The 15,216-nt window shown below is 42.0% G+C and overlaps 1 protein-coding gene across 1 annotated transcript in view; it reads right to left on the bottom strand.

Annotated features, from left to right (window-relative positions):
• The window catches only part of NPHP4 (nephrocystin 4), a 99,301-nt gene that overhangs the window by 40,514 nt on the left and 43,571 nt on the right, over positions 1-15,216 (bottom strand). Inside the window, exons 9-10 of the mRNA XM_067567095.1 lie at positions 13,843-14,025; positions 11,308-11,446 (exon numbers count right to left, since the gene is read on the bottom strand). Of these exons, the coding sequence (XP_067423196.1) occupies positions 11,308-11,446; positions 13,843-14,025 (322 nt within the window). The remainder of the gene's footprint in view (positions 1-11,307; positions 11,447-13,842; positions 14,026-15,216) is intronic.

Raw genomic sequence — 15,216 nt, 5'->3', positions numbered from 1 at the left:
TAAGGGGGTCTGTCTGCCCTCTAAGCATGCAGGACGTCCCCTCACATGCATTTAGCTTTTCCTGAAGAGGCTGAAGCGCACATGCCGTATGTTCAGCCAGAACCATTGCTGGCTCCCTGCGCTTCATTGCTCTGGGCAGCATTACAGAGCACAGCATCAGCGCTTGACAACTAAAAACTCCTGCTCCTTAAAACAACCTGGAAACTGAAACAACAGGAAGTGAAGGGAGGGAGAACGTGTTATGTTTTGTTCCACCTGAGTCCAACATCGAAACACAGTGAGGCTGAACTTCTCCAAGAAATCTAGTGCCCAACTTCCATAGAGACATGCATCGAGTTATTGTTAAGGGCTGACTAATTCTGACTCTCAGCATCACTGTAAAGTGGGTAAACTCACGGGAGAGGGAGCTGAGGTGGCACAAGGTTGAGACATGAGCAGGGCCTGGATAAGAATTCAGATCTCCTGATTTCCAATACCCTCTTCTAATCAGTAGAAAACACCACGTCTCTACAGATACACACACAACAGAACAAGTCCCAACACACTCTTATTGCCTAACCCCATTTTTGGCATCCTGCCACCCCTCTTCTATCTCCTGATAGAAAGCCTGGAATGTGCCAGTGCCCACACCAGCTGAGCAAAGGTTCTGTCAGCTTCTGTGGCACTCCTGGTCAATAAATAAATGCAGTTTAAAGCACCTTGACTGAGTGAACTCTGTGTTCAGTGATGAGAGCTCAGAGTCGTTATAAGAATGATTAGACTTTGCATTGATCTTCTAGTTTGTCAGCATTCTGTAATTGTTTTAATGTCATACACATTTCTACTCAAGATTATTTGTTTTTATAACTGTTGGTGCTTTCCAAAAAACTTCCCATTGGGACAATTATTAAAATACAAAGTCCAGATTTCAGTTGCCCTAAACTAACTCTGTTTCCACGCACATGTGCCATGTTATAAAATCCAAAGAGAAGTCTAAAAAGTCTAGGCTACAAGCAGAATTGTTCTTAAACAGACTTTTCTCAAGTTCTCCGGGAGGCAGCAATAGCTATATAGAAATTTACCATAAGATAGTTTCCAACTGTTTATTAACTATAACATGGGAGTTAGAGGCTGGTGTACACTACTGCCTTCCAAGTGATACTAAAAGCTAACTTCTGCCTGGAAAGAGCCTTCATAGGTTGCTTGAAACAAAGGAAAAATTAGATTGCCAACTACAGCAAATTTCCAGGCCAACCCAGAGGTTAACTTTTCCTGACATTCTATTACTCGGCAGCCAATCTCCACTCACTGAGTACAGCTGTCAGCAAAGTAAAGAGGGTTTTTCATTCAGCTTTTCTAACACTTGGTCACACAACAAACCAGAGAGCTTTAAAGCCAGCTGGCCCTTGGCATAGAAATCAGGATCCTCTTTCAATTTCCTGTGTGTGTGAGCTCCCGTGCCAGCACACATGTACACCTGTGAAAAATTCCAGAGGGGTAGCCGTGTTAGTCTGTATACAGCAAAAACAACGTGAGTCCTGTAGCACTTTAAAGACTAACAAATTTAATTTTTGCAGGCATAAGCTTTCGTGGGCTGTAACCCACTTCGTCAGATGTAAGGAATAGCAATCACATAGGAGGTATATATATATATATATATCCAAGGGTAAGTAACAACAATGCGGAAGGTAGATAAAAGCAAAGTCCATTCACTTAGAGTAGTTGAAGCCTATTCACAACCATTGATTAGGAGGTGAGAATGTGTGAACAGTGACAATTACTTCTTATAATGAGATAACCATTCCAAGTCCCAGACCCAGTTCGATTGTGTCAAGTTTGCAGATGATTTCTAGCTCAGCAGTTTGTTTTTGACGTTTTTTTGGTAGAAGTATGGCAACTTTCAAGTCAGTGACAGAGTGTCCTGGGAGACTGAAGTGTTCTCCGACTGGTTTATGGATGTTATTATTGTGATCCATACTTCCTCAATGCCCCTCATTTCATGCAACAACACTCATTTTAGTCCCACAGTTATCTCCATCCCACGCAAACATGGTGTTCCCTTATTTTTATTGTTGAAAATTAATGACATCAGCAATTAGACTGAAGGTACCATCAGGGTTATTAACGCTGAAGGCAGGAATCTCACACCATGTGGAGTTTCCTTCATGAATAATTTCTGTGTCCTTCCTTTTGGATTGCCATGGCACACTGCATTCCGCAGATGGGTTGGGTTGAGAGATGATGTGTCTGCCACACCAGGCAGATTTAAGCACCTTGGGCAAGTAAAGTAAAGCTGTTTTTCAGCAAAGACTTAGCTGAGTTCTCCAGTCTGGATTTTGACTCAGGTTTAAAAAGAAAAGACATTAAACTCTGCTTATGCAAGGTGCACTGAATCCGCTCTTTCCCAGACGGTAGGTACAGGTGCACATACAACAGCTGTATAAGCTACCTTCTGTATAAGGTAAGCTGTATAAGCTACATATCTAAACAGACTGGAGGAAAGTTCTAGTAATTGTGCTCCACTGAGTCCTTGCTTTTTCTGCTGAGATGGCTAACAAAGATGCTCCAGGATTCTGAATTCTATACCTGGAAAGCTGCTCCACTTCCTGCCTGGAACAGTTGTCACTACTTTCTAGGAAGCCCTCATGAGCAAGTTTAAGTGACTGCATCTCTCTGGCTTTCATTCTAAGCCTATTAAGAGAGCCGTGTTGCCGGAACAATGCCCCCAGCACGTAAGCCCGGGCCAGACGAGCACAAGCAAAAAGCTATTTTGGCATAAATCACCCTAAGAGAAGACAGCAAGACCAACTCTATCTTTAGAATAAAACCTTTTACCAGACTGGGCACATGACATGAGGATGCTGCTGAGAACGGCACAGTCCCACCTAATGGGATCTGCTGCAGCTGGCTCCTCCTTAACATGAAACATGCTCTGGACTGGGACACATGATGAGCAATGACTGGGTGAGACGTGCTTCCTGACGAGCTTCATCTCCCATAGGAGAACGGCTCCTGTGGTGTCATAATCACCAATAAACGAACACAGGGGGAAAGGGTCTCGGTCAGAGTTTAAAAAAAAGACTGAATTTGTGGCTTTTTCGACAGCCCTGAGGAATGACATCTCAGATCCCCAGAACAGGGACTGCATGGACAGCAATGGTGTAGGCTTCCCTGCCATCTCCCATCATCTGGGTGTCCTGCCCCTGTCCTGCAGAGACCAGGTCTACAGACTCAATTTTTTTGGCCCAACAAATCCTGGTCCTCTCTGCCAACAAGCATGGCATGTTGCCTCTCATGCCAACAAGCATGGCAGTTGTTGTTCATTTGGTGGAGGTCTGAACTAGGACTGGACAAGATCACCAGGAAGTAGACAGAGACCATTAACTCATTTCAGAGAGGCCACCCCAAGCTTTCACTAATGGCTTATGGGCTTGAAGATGCAGTGTCCCACCTGGAAAATTAGTGGTCCCAAGAATTCATGGGACAGGATTACTTTCTTGCTACCCAATGAGAAAGCAGATTGTAGCAGACATGGGAAGCCTATCCAACCAAAGACACCCATGGGTGGCAAACAGGGTTTGAATCTTGCAGCTCTTTCTAATATGCACGTGTGCTGGGCAGTCACTGCTGTGCCAACAAAACATGGCTCAATTCTGGGCCATTACTAAAGTCTCTCACACCTTCCAATGATCTCCCTTACTTTTTCCTTTCAGCAGGGGCATCGATGAGTTTCTGTGGGCATAGCTAGGGACATGAAGGTGGGACTGCAATGTTGCACTGGGACCAGTAATGGAAATACTAATAAACTGGGGATGGCAATGGTATTGCTGGAAGCCTGCTGAGCTGCAATTCTTCTCCTTGCAGTGTTGAGGAGACAGATGTTGTATGGAAGGACAGCTGTACTGCCACAGAGACTCTGGGCTATTTGGGGGCAAGGCCTCCTCAGTTTCAATAAATGCTAATAAGAATTTAACATGAACTGTGCAAATTGGAGGAGTTTGCTCAAGGAAGGGAAAGCCAGTGTGCCTGATGTACTGAGCCACTAACATGAGAAATGCAGTGAGTTTGCTATATTTAAGGGATGCAGGAACATACCTGCCTACATTTAACTAAAAGAATCTGTTATTAACCTGAAAAGTTGTGAATAAAGAAGGAAGAAGGGCCAACATGATGAGGCTGTTGCTTAGCAACCTGCTGCTGTTCAGGCAAAGAAATATGTTGGGATTGTTTTTGGTTGCACAATGAAGGGGAAGCACTAAAGTATAGAAATGGGGCCCAAGCAGCGGGCCAGGCAACTGAGGTCGGGGTAGAGGGAGAAGGGACTCAAGCTGAAGACAGTCACTTTGTTGAAAGACCCAGTGTGGGAAGAATCTATTCTCTCCTTGGGAGCCAAAAGCATCCCTTGAATGAAATTCTGGAGGAATGTGCTCTGCAGGCATTGTGGCTGGGAGACTGTGGTTCAAAACAGAACCTGCCTGGAACAAAACACGGTTCAGCATTGTGACATTAAAAGAAGGGTGGACATACCAGTCCCACATGACCCCACAGCACACAGGGTTTCTAAGACAGGAGCAGCACCTCTGTCTAGGTTGATCAGAGTTATCACACAATTGGTTTTTACCGATGATGACTCCACCTGTTTAGGAATTTTTCAGACGTGTCTCAGAAGTTGCTCTGGGGGTGTCTGCCCACCATGCCACAAACAGCCTTTTTTACATTAGAAACTATAAACCCAAAATACGCGACCAGGCCAATGGCAGGAAGGAATGGGAACCTGTGCAATAGGAGCAGGCAGAACAGAAACTGCTGCAGCCCTTTTCAAGGCAGGTTCTTCCCCGTGGCTGCAGAATCTAGAGACTAGAGGTGAGCCCCAGCAAACAGATATCCTGGGTCAGATTCTAATGACCATTGTGCAGCCACAAGTGGTAAATAGCAGAGATTAGAATCTGGTTGCAAACACAGGTGTGAAGCAGAGACAGAGTCCACCCCTTATGTAAATGCAACTAACCAGCAGCTATGTCTTGTCATACAACCTGCACGTTTCTCCAGATCAGAAGGTTCTTCAGGGGCACCTTGGTTATGCGACTGGCACTAAATGACTTTTCATGACAGAATGAGGATGTGCAGACATTGCTTTCTAGCTGGTGAACGTGAGCACCTTTAAACCCCAAACTGAAGCAGGCACGAGAGAAAGCACTCTATCTAACAAGTCACATGCAGGGCAAGAGTGTCGGAATGGGGGGATGCCACTAATAGAACGGCAATAGAATAAACGTTTTGATAGGAGAACCAATCAGCATCCACCGGGATGGGTACTGCATAAGAACCTGAATGTAAATCAGAGAGATGGAATGAGATCAGCTTTTAATTAAGGCAACAATCTCCTATTCACTTCTCTACAGCATGCACATGGCACTGAAGAAAGGAGCTGGATATTAGTGATGGTAACTATTTTAGAGGCAGCCAGAAGTGTGTCTTGAAATAACTTACCGGTAATTATGACCCATACCCACCCAAAATGCAATAGAACCAGATTCCTGTGTTGAATTTTAGGAGGTAGCACTCTCCCTGAATAGATATAATCAAGATCTCATTGCTCTCCATGAACAGATGTATTCAGCAAGCAATTACGAAGAGATCAGGAGATCAAATAAAAAGGTTCTCAGCCAATTAGATTGAAAAGCACAGTTGGAAGAGATTTCTTACATGGAGGAAGCCCAGCCAAACACACATAGCTGAGGAAGGGAGAGGGGAAGGGCTGACAAACCTTGTGATGCTGCTTGAATCTCAGAAGTTTCTAAGCTGGAGACCCCCTTATGTGAAATGACACGCTTAAGCTGAATAAACAGTGAACTGGAGGATAAAGGCAGGAGGAGTGTAAGGCTGGGAACAATCCTTCCCCAGATTCACACTGGCTCTGGTGTCTCTTCATGATATATCCTTGAGGCAGGAATCTGGGTTACAAGCTTGTTTTCATCTCTAAGACAGAACCCCACAAGTTATGCAGACTGACATACATTTCAAGCTGTCCCTTTTCTGTTAGAGAAAGGATGCTTCTCTGTTTCCTATCCCAGACTGTCGGGCTGGGATGCTATGTGCTATTAGATTTCCCACTCAACTCCAGAAGCGGCTGCATTTCAGTGACAGGCAAAAGATTTCTTACATAAATCTTAATTCTGGAAATTACTTTGGGGATGCTCACAGGAGAAAGGAGGACTATAAATGTAAGCACCAAAACTGGCAGTTCATAATCAAGGAAAACTCCCAATGGGCGTTTAAGGACTGCAGAATTAGGCCATAAGGTTTTATTATTATTACTGCTACTTTTAGGGCTATAGCTTGTGCTGAATGAGCAGAAACCAGAGCCTCAGCTGACATTATCAAAAACTAGCTGTGAAAGACACAAAGCAATAACTATGTTGACAGTGTTCTTTAGAATAAATGTCGTTGTCAAAGAAGCATAACCTGCCAATGCTTTCCAAAGGCCTGCACTAGTCTCCTTTAAAAGTCAAGCGATCTCTCAAGGTGACACATGGCTTGGGTAGGAAGGACAGGAACTATATTCTGGTGGAATGACTGAAACTGTGGAATTCTGACAAGCATCATACAAAGGGGCTCTAGATAAATGCACATTATGTTCACAGTCTTGCAATACCCATTGAATTTTTATTGGCTGATGTACGGTTTCCATCACCAAGCCTCTCCAAGGAAGCAAAAACAGTGGATAGATGCATTTTTAGAGCTGTGGCACCTATACACCAATGTCTGATAAATGCCAATAGCTTCTGTGTTCAAGTAATTTGAAAGAAACAAGCAGGAGGATTCATGTTCTTCTCAAGACACCAGAAGTTAGAATTGTTTCTATTAAAGACTCTTGGCAGGTTTTCAAACCTAAGATTACTTGCCATGCATTGTGTCTACAAGCTGTTCATATTCAGGTTCAGTGTGTCAGAAAGACAGATACACCCATCTTCGACAGATTATATCTGGCCTTTCCTAGTCCCACAGGGAAGTCAATGGAATCTACAATATATTGGGAAATGTTGTTTATCTTGGTTAAAAAATTGCCAGCAGGATTTCTGAATACTTGTCTTTAAATGATTGAAAGAAAGTGGTAGTGGATTCAGTGAAGAGACTCAAGCACTGCATTCGCAGCACTGCTAGCTGTCCTGGTACCTGGTAAACAAATTGAGATTCTCCTGTGATGAGGCTCTTTTCTACTAGAAAAGACTTCTCACTAACCTTTCCTGGTTCGCCAGCTAATTGTGAGGGTCTGTACTGAGGCCTTTCTGTCAGCCACAAAGGGGAAAGACTTATGAAATAACCCACAACAAACTGTGGTCTCCATCCCATCCCACTGGGTGGCAGTGTGACCAATGCATGAAATATACTGTGTAAGCCCAAGTCAGATACATACAAAAACTGTTTGTGAATACCTCATCTTTCCTTAATGGACTATGCCTTCCTTGCTGGCTTCATGCCCGATTTACTTAGACAGTAAGCTCTCTGGGACAAGGGCTGTTCTTTTGTTCTATGTTTGTACAGCGCCTAGCACAGCGGGGTTCATAACAGGGGCTCCTAGGCACTCCCATAATACAAAATAATAATAATAATAATAATAATAATGCTGACTAGACAGGATTTAATCAATTGGCAGTCATCATAACATTCTTCTAGGCAAGAGGAAATTTGGCTTATGCCAACTCTACTCTGTCAGCAAAATATGATCTACAGCAGCATGGAGAGAGAAGAGCAGATGTCCCAGGATCTGAATGTTGGGTCTCTGACTTGGTTACAGATCATACTATTATTGGGCACTTAGGCCATCCAAACATGTGGGGGCTTTTTGTTTGTTTGTTTGTCTACAAACTATTGGCTACAGCAAATTCCTGCTCAAAACTGTAGCACAATGTTGTTTCACATTCTGCATGATAGCTCAGGTTCCTTGCTCTCTATAGATATGGCCCTCGACGTGGAAGTCCACATAAATTTACCTCTCCTTTTTCCACACTGTAATTCATTTAATTATATTGATTAATGCCAACCAAATTGCCTTTATGAAAAGACATTTCAAGCAAAGTCCTGCGATTATGTCCAGGAAAGCCTAACTCAAGACACCGAAGGCAACGCCACTGTTAAAAGGCTTCAACTGGCCCTTTCAAGATTTCTGTTTTAAAACCTATTAAACAAACAAACAAATCAATCCAACTGTGACAAGCCAGAAAGTTCTACAGCAGAAATTGAGTCAGTACGTCTTTGCAAGGCAAAACCCATGGTACGACTGCCCTCTAGTGGATCTCATGATGCATCATGTGTCCACGTTTAGCCTGCTCTAATACTACTGCAAAATATAGAGCATTATTCATATGTATAAGTCAAAGTGCGTCACTTAAGCTGACAGCTACAATATCATTAGGGTTACCAAAGGACCCATATCACTTTGTAAAATATTCAAACAGAAAAGATTTCGGTCATAATTTAAAAGCTGTTATGTGTTTAAAGTCTCTTACTGAGTCTTGAGAGAGAACATACAGAAAGATTTAAACTAGAGGGAGCATCACAAAACAAGTTCAAAGTAAATTCATTCAGCAGAGTAAGGCTGCATAGGCACACTATATATTTATATGATAAGGTATAAACAGATGAATCTGCTAGATTATATTTTCATGATATTTCAGTCTCCATTTCAAGTAACTGAAACTCCTCTATTCTGATGTGTGACAGAGCAATGATTTCACAACCCTTCTCTTTCACTTAGAGGGACAGTGGAAATGCTGCAGATGGGGCTGTGCTCTTCCCAATGAGTGATTAACCTTTAGCGTTAGTTCAATGGGAGACAGTGTTTCAAAGTCTACATACCACAGAGACTCTTGGATCCTCAATCAAGGTTCAAATTGTCAGGAAGCCCCTCTGAATCCCTGCTCACATCTACAGTTTCCAAAGCATGAATAGAGCCTCCAGAAGACATAGAAGAAAAATAATCCTCCAGGAGCTCTCCACTCCTTAGCCTTCTGGGCTATGAGAGATTCTCGATCACAGACATGTTTTTACTTTATTCAGCAGCTGTGTAATAAACTGCACAGTCTTGTCCTCTGCATCCAATTGGAGACTTGAAATGGGCTCCCTGTTATGTGCTTCGCAGGCCTGTTTCCAGGGTAGGCTGACCACCATCGCAAAATATATAATATCCCTGACAAGAACTGGCCACCCTACAGGCACTAAATGGGTAAAGCTGCCACTTTATGCAGCAAAACGTTACTAACAGATTACTTTTTCTGGCAGTTCCTCAAGTACAAATATATCCTATAGACTTCAGTAACAACACCACATTAATAAGGTAATAAACTCACATATTGATGTTTAAACAGGCAGTTAACTTGAGAGCAATCTGGTTAGCACATCCAGAAATAAATTGAAAAAGATTAAAAACAGCAGAGGGGACTGACTTTCAATAAGGAGGAAAATTCTTTACAGTACCTCCCATGGTGAAACTATCAATTACATCATTCCATATAAAGAGATGCTGCTTAAATGGACAAATTCATTTTGTCTAATTTTGAACCCAATTCAACAGTGTCGGTTTGAAAGTTCAACTCAAACTCTAGCATATTGGGTTTGTTTTCTGCTTAGACAAGCTGAGGAAAAAAGGAGCAGTGAGAGAAAAAAAAATTATCTAGGAGGGGCTAGGGTTCAAAAGCACTGGCATGGACTTAACTCCCAGTGAAGTCACAGGAAATTTTACCAATGTCCTCAATGGGAACAACTGGGCTGAATGGTTTTGAAAACACCACCCTCACAGTATAATGATGAACCTGAGAAATATATTCAGCAAGGTTTCCCAAAGTTTTGAATTCCCAAGTTTCCTCCTACCCTATTAAACTAAATGTTTTTTTCTCAAGTGGGCCCTAGCACAGAATACATTTCCATCACACGTACATGCTGATTATAAAATGTGACAGCAGCGCTTATTTAAAGTACAATTAAATAAGGTTATTTATTCAGCCTATAGCAATGACTCGTCTTTCCTCAAATCATCTGGAGGGTCTCAAGTTTAAAGAAATAAATCACGGTGCTGTAAAGGAATGGTACATTCCAGGCGGTTGCTGGAAGGCCAGTCCATTTGTCTGCGCGGGTTCACATCTCCAAAGCCAATGCCGGTCTGAAGACATGGGGGTTGAAAACTTTATTGCAGAGACTTCCTGCCTTGCAAATACTTTCTCCAAGGCTCAACAGGAAACTGTCTCTAGTAACCCACATCCACACAAACCTCATGCTATCGACAGGCTGGTTATTCACCTGTGACTGCCAGTGTTGCAATGCATGAGCCCATGCAGAGGTGCTTAGTGAAAGGTCTCAGTACTTCGCACCTCTAAAAGCACCTCCCATTGAAGGCTCCCAAATCAGGTTACAAACTTCAGTGAATTAGCCTCAGAGTCCCCCGGGAAGGAAAGTCACAGATGTTATCCCCAATGTAAGATGGAGAACTGAGGTACAGAGAGGAAGCGATCTACCCGAGGGTAATGTCAGATCGGGGATTAGAACTTGGGAACAGCCAATACACACTCAGGTCCTTTGCACAGTTGTGGGCAGGCCTCATGCTTGTTGATCTGCTACACAGACTTTGCACAAGCTTCTCTATCACCAGGAAGGATCTGGGCATGAAAGACTTGGTCCTTTGTCTCTGTACCTCTCAGTTCCCAAAAAGGGCTCACCCCTGTTGACACAACATAGGAACATGTCACACCAGATGATCCCAGTGGTCTACCTGGTCCAGTATCCTGCCTTAACATGGCCAGATCAGACTCTTTGTAGGATGTTACAAGAGACCCTGCGGTGACACCTCCTGGAATAACTTGCCAGGAGGAGTTGTTGTTCCCTAATCCCAATCAGGCAGTGGATGTCTTATGCCTGGAAGCACGTGGGGTTATACCATGTCTAAATATTTTTATCCTACTATGGATGTTCATATAGTGTGCATTACAATGTATTAATTATAAAGTGTTTCCTTTTCTCTCCAGCTCAGGGCCTTACACAGCTCTCCCTCCAGGTAATGGGTAGCAGTGAAACAACTCCTACTCTCTACTGGGATCTCACAGACAATATGTTGCAAAATTCTATACTGTCACAGTTTAATTTTGCAAGTTAAAAACCAGCATAGGAAGTGAGAACCCCACTAACCAATTCAAATTAAAAGAAACTTCAGTCAGTCCTGTAGCCCGTGTATTCTATGACTATTGCTATTGTATTGTGTGTTCAGTGCTTTTCTTCTGTGCAGAGATTGAAGCTATGCAGTGTGCTTTAGAAATTACCAGTCTGGAAAATACTCACTCAGAGATGGTGGTGGAGGCTTCGCTGAGCGTAGCAGCTCTTCTCTGACGTTACTGAAGGAATTTGTAGAAGGTCTAAGATGTTCCTCTGAATCAGCGGAAAACTGGAACTGGATTGTGCCAGACTCAGCCTGCTTCACCTGAAATTTAAACAGATTTAGAAAAATTTTCTGTGCGTATCCTTTATACCTGCTTCCTGGGAGAAAAAGAGTTCTATTGCCCTGCATCCAACAAAGTTAGAATAAGAAATTGTAACGCGAGGCATATGAAGGCAGAACTATCAACAGTTATTTTTTTTTAAATGGGGTTCCCAGAAAGCTCTGGTTCTGTATGAAAGTTATTTTCCTTAAGGCAAGAGGGTTGTGAAATGACACTGAACTCCAGGATTATCATCAAATTTTCCTCTAAATCTCAGGTACAATGGATTAATCACCATAACTGTAACTCTGATTCTACAAATGGGAGTTACTGGAAGAAAGAAAATTGTCTTCTATATAAAGCTCTTTATGTTACAGTTTGTCAGTTCAGTTTTTGGTCATGCTAGAGCATCACAGTGTGGCTTGTGTGCTTTTTCACACATTGTTCTCTTCATAAACCTGTCCACCAGATCAAGAGTCAGCTTTGGCTTTCCACCAGCAGATTAGCACTAGGAAAGAGCTCTAGCAAACAGATTTAGATAAAAACAGAAGGAAGCAAGATCTTGGCAAATGTTTTTGGGGAACAAATTCATTAATCTACAGCATGATTCCCCCAAACAGTCCTTGATATCAGTGCAATCACAAAAAATGGGCTGTGGTTTCCCCATTATTGCATTAGATGGGAAACCCTTTGGGTCCCAAGAAGTCATGCTGCACATTTCCAGTGTGATTCTGCTAACTATACTGTACTACTGCCGTGTTCTTGTATTAAAAGCAGATAAAAATCTTCTCTATCTAAAACTCCCTTTTACAGAAACCCTTTCTAAATGCAAAACGCCCTTCACATATCCTTTTCAGCAACTAGCATGTGTCTCTTCTAGCTCAAGAGACCAAAGGAAGGGGAGATTTGTTATTTTGTTCCCTTTCATGAATCTTTCCACTTTGCTTTTAAAGGAAGAGTTTCCCAGCAAATAATGAAATACACTCAATCCCCAGCTATAGTAGATTCATTCTGATCAGAACTCAAGTACCTAATTCCTGATGCACACAATCCCTCACCAGGTCTTCCTTCCAAGGCCCATGCTATGTGGGATAATTTCAGTTATTTTCTATTATTTCTCCATTTCTATTCACCTGAATGGTTCTGACTGTGTTGCACAGCATACAACATTCCTTCTTTATTTGTTTCATTTTGTTAAATTGGAGCAGCCTCTACTATGGATTTACATGCTGTAATTGAGATCAAAAACTGGTTCCTAATCTCTCAAACTATCAAGGCTCAAATGCAGGAAAAAGACTTAAAATGAGAGACGTGAGGGGGGGATAAAAAATCTGAATCATAAGACTAACTCATGTCTTTAACACCTTCTGCCTTTCAATGAGGTTCATATCTCAAAAGTCATAGCCAGATAATGGTTAAAACTATAAAATCATCTAGAAAAAGTGTATTTGTCAAAAGCTTGCATTCTTTCCCCATTCTTGTGAAATGCAGGGTGAACAAATTTTCATTGAGGCTTCCAAGTTGTCAGAAAAAGTATTGGGAAAAGACTGCATATGTAATGGAATGGACTAGCAAAACTACTCAACACACCAACATGTTTGCAAAATCTCCTTGCCCCCACAGTGTGTGTGAAGCTTAAAGTTTAAGCAACATGCACATATCTTCACTCGCTACTTACTTACAGTTAAGATAGAGAATAGAGAATATTGGCATGGCTTTTCGCAGGTAGTGTGTGAATGTGAATGACCCACATTGCTTTGTATTGGAGCGAATTATATCAAGTGATATTCAGTTCTGTACCCATTCCAGAGTGTGGTCAATGTAGTTTAGTGTTATAATGGAATTCTGTACACAAAGCATCTTTCTCAGAGATGGGAGCTTGTTATGTGTAACTAATCATAGACCCTCACTAAGCCACACAAAATTGGATGGTTTCTCTTGGCGTCTCTAACATTAAAGCACAGTTCCTAGGGAAGTAAGGGCTCAGATAGATTAAACTGTAAACTCTTCAGAGCAAGGACTGTCACCTGCTACGTTTACGTACATCACTTAACACAAAAATGGCCCCAATCAGGATTGGCCATCCCGGCACTACCAAAATAAATAATAATAATGATGATTTTACAAAAAGTAGCACAGTGCACTTGGCATGAATGTCATAAATAATGAACACTAAACAGTGGATCAAATAAATGCACAATGTATATTTTCTGATGGGCTATCCTTACTTCTTTTCTCACGTGTGTTCACCCAATGGCTGATTTGCATTGGGTTTGGGCTACTTCGCAAGGTTCTTCTACAAAGCTTTTAAAAGAAAAAATAAAAGACCTGTACCATGCCTGTACTGAAGGCCTTTTGCACTTTCGCTAACTGAAAGCTCAGAGAAGCTTCTTTTTACCTCTTCAGAGCTCATGCTGGTGGGAGGCATCTTGTAAACTAAAACATGGCTGGGGTTATGCTGGGCACCTCCTTGCAGGGGTAGGATCACTTCTGAGGAACTCAAGTCCAGAAGAGGGTTCCAAACAGCCCATCGAATGGAATGCATGTAGGCTGCTTTATGCAAAGAGGAAATGGACGATGCCTAGGATGAAAAATACATATGAGAGTAAATAATCAGAGATGGAGAACATTTGGTAATGTGCCATGAAGCTCTCTCTGTGTCACTGTATGCCGCTGTCATCTAAGAAGGTCAAAAACTTCCAACAGAAATTTGTCATTAGCCATTTTCTGCCCACTGATTGGCAACAATGGTCTGTCTTTAGCCATCTTTGGTTGGAACCTCATCACATCAAAGCAGAGTGACAAGCAAGTTATTTGTTTTTATAAGAAAAAGGCTGCAAATATCAGGTTTCTGTTCATTTGGGTTTCAACAATAATCAATATTAAGAATGAAAAGCACATCAGATCATAAGAGATGACCTAACATGAACACAGATGAACATATATTTCTGCACAGCTCATGAATATTAGAAAAGATATTACCCTCTCATCTCACTGCAGTTGCAAATATTTGCACATTCCACATGTTTAGGACTATATGTGTTACTAATTTCCACACATGCACACAATTATAGTTATTGAAGAGACTGCTATTGCATATCTGAAAAGTCCTAAATCTCTGCATGAGAAGGCGGGCTGTACTCAGGGTACAGGAAGGAAGCTATATTTACTGAGAGGCGAGATACCATATTCTCCCATCTACCAACAGAGAAGGGTAATTTTTCCAGCTGAAGAACAATAAATAGGAGGGACACAATGAAGGACTATGTTTGACAGTGCTCTAATATTAGTGCAATATAGAGACAATGAGTACCATCAACTACCAGAGGATTCTTCCCTTCAGTTATATATTTCCCCTTGTGACTTCAATATTGTAGCCATAACTTCCATTGTTTCAACACAATTTTGAGGTATGCCATTTTGAAGCATGTTATCTGTCTTTCCAGACCCACATTTTGTTTATAACTTAAAGAATAAAGAATTCTCTTCAAATCATTGGATTTGCAGGTTCTGTAAGAAACCCCGATATTATTTCTCTGTGTTAAAAGGAGCTCTTGATCCCTCATGGAGAACTTGGAATAGTTTGTCCCCTGCTAGATAGAGACAGCCGTGCTTAGACTTAGCAAAAGTTATCTCATCTTCATACTTTGTCACTGGGAACATCTGCATAAACAGGATCAGCTGTCCGAGGTCACATATCAGCTCAGAGGCATGGCAGGAGATAGTCCTTACTCCTAGTTCCCTGCTTTACCCACTGGACCACACTTATCAT

This window comes from Emydura macquarii, unplaced genomic scaffold (genome assembly GCF_026122565.2).
Source record: "Emydura macquarii macquarii isolate MOO-44397 ecotype Brisbane River unplaced genomic scaffold, CSIRO-AGI_Emac_v2 contig_2768, whole genome shotgun sequence".
Lineage (NCBI taxonomy): Eukaryota > Metazoa > Chordata > Testudines > Chelidae > Emydura > Emydura macquarii.
Note: the sequence above shows the minus strand (reverse complement) of the source record. Positions and strands in the feature narration are given on the sequence as shown.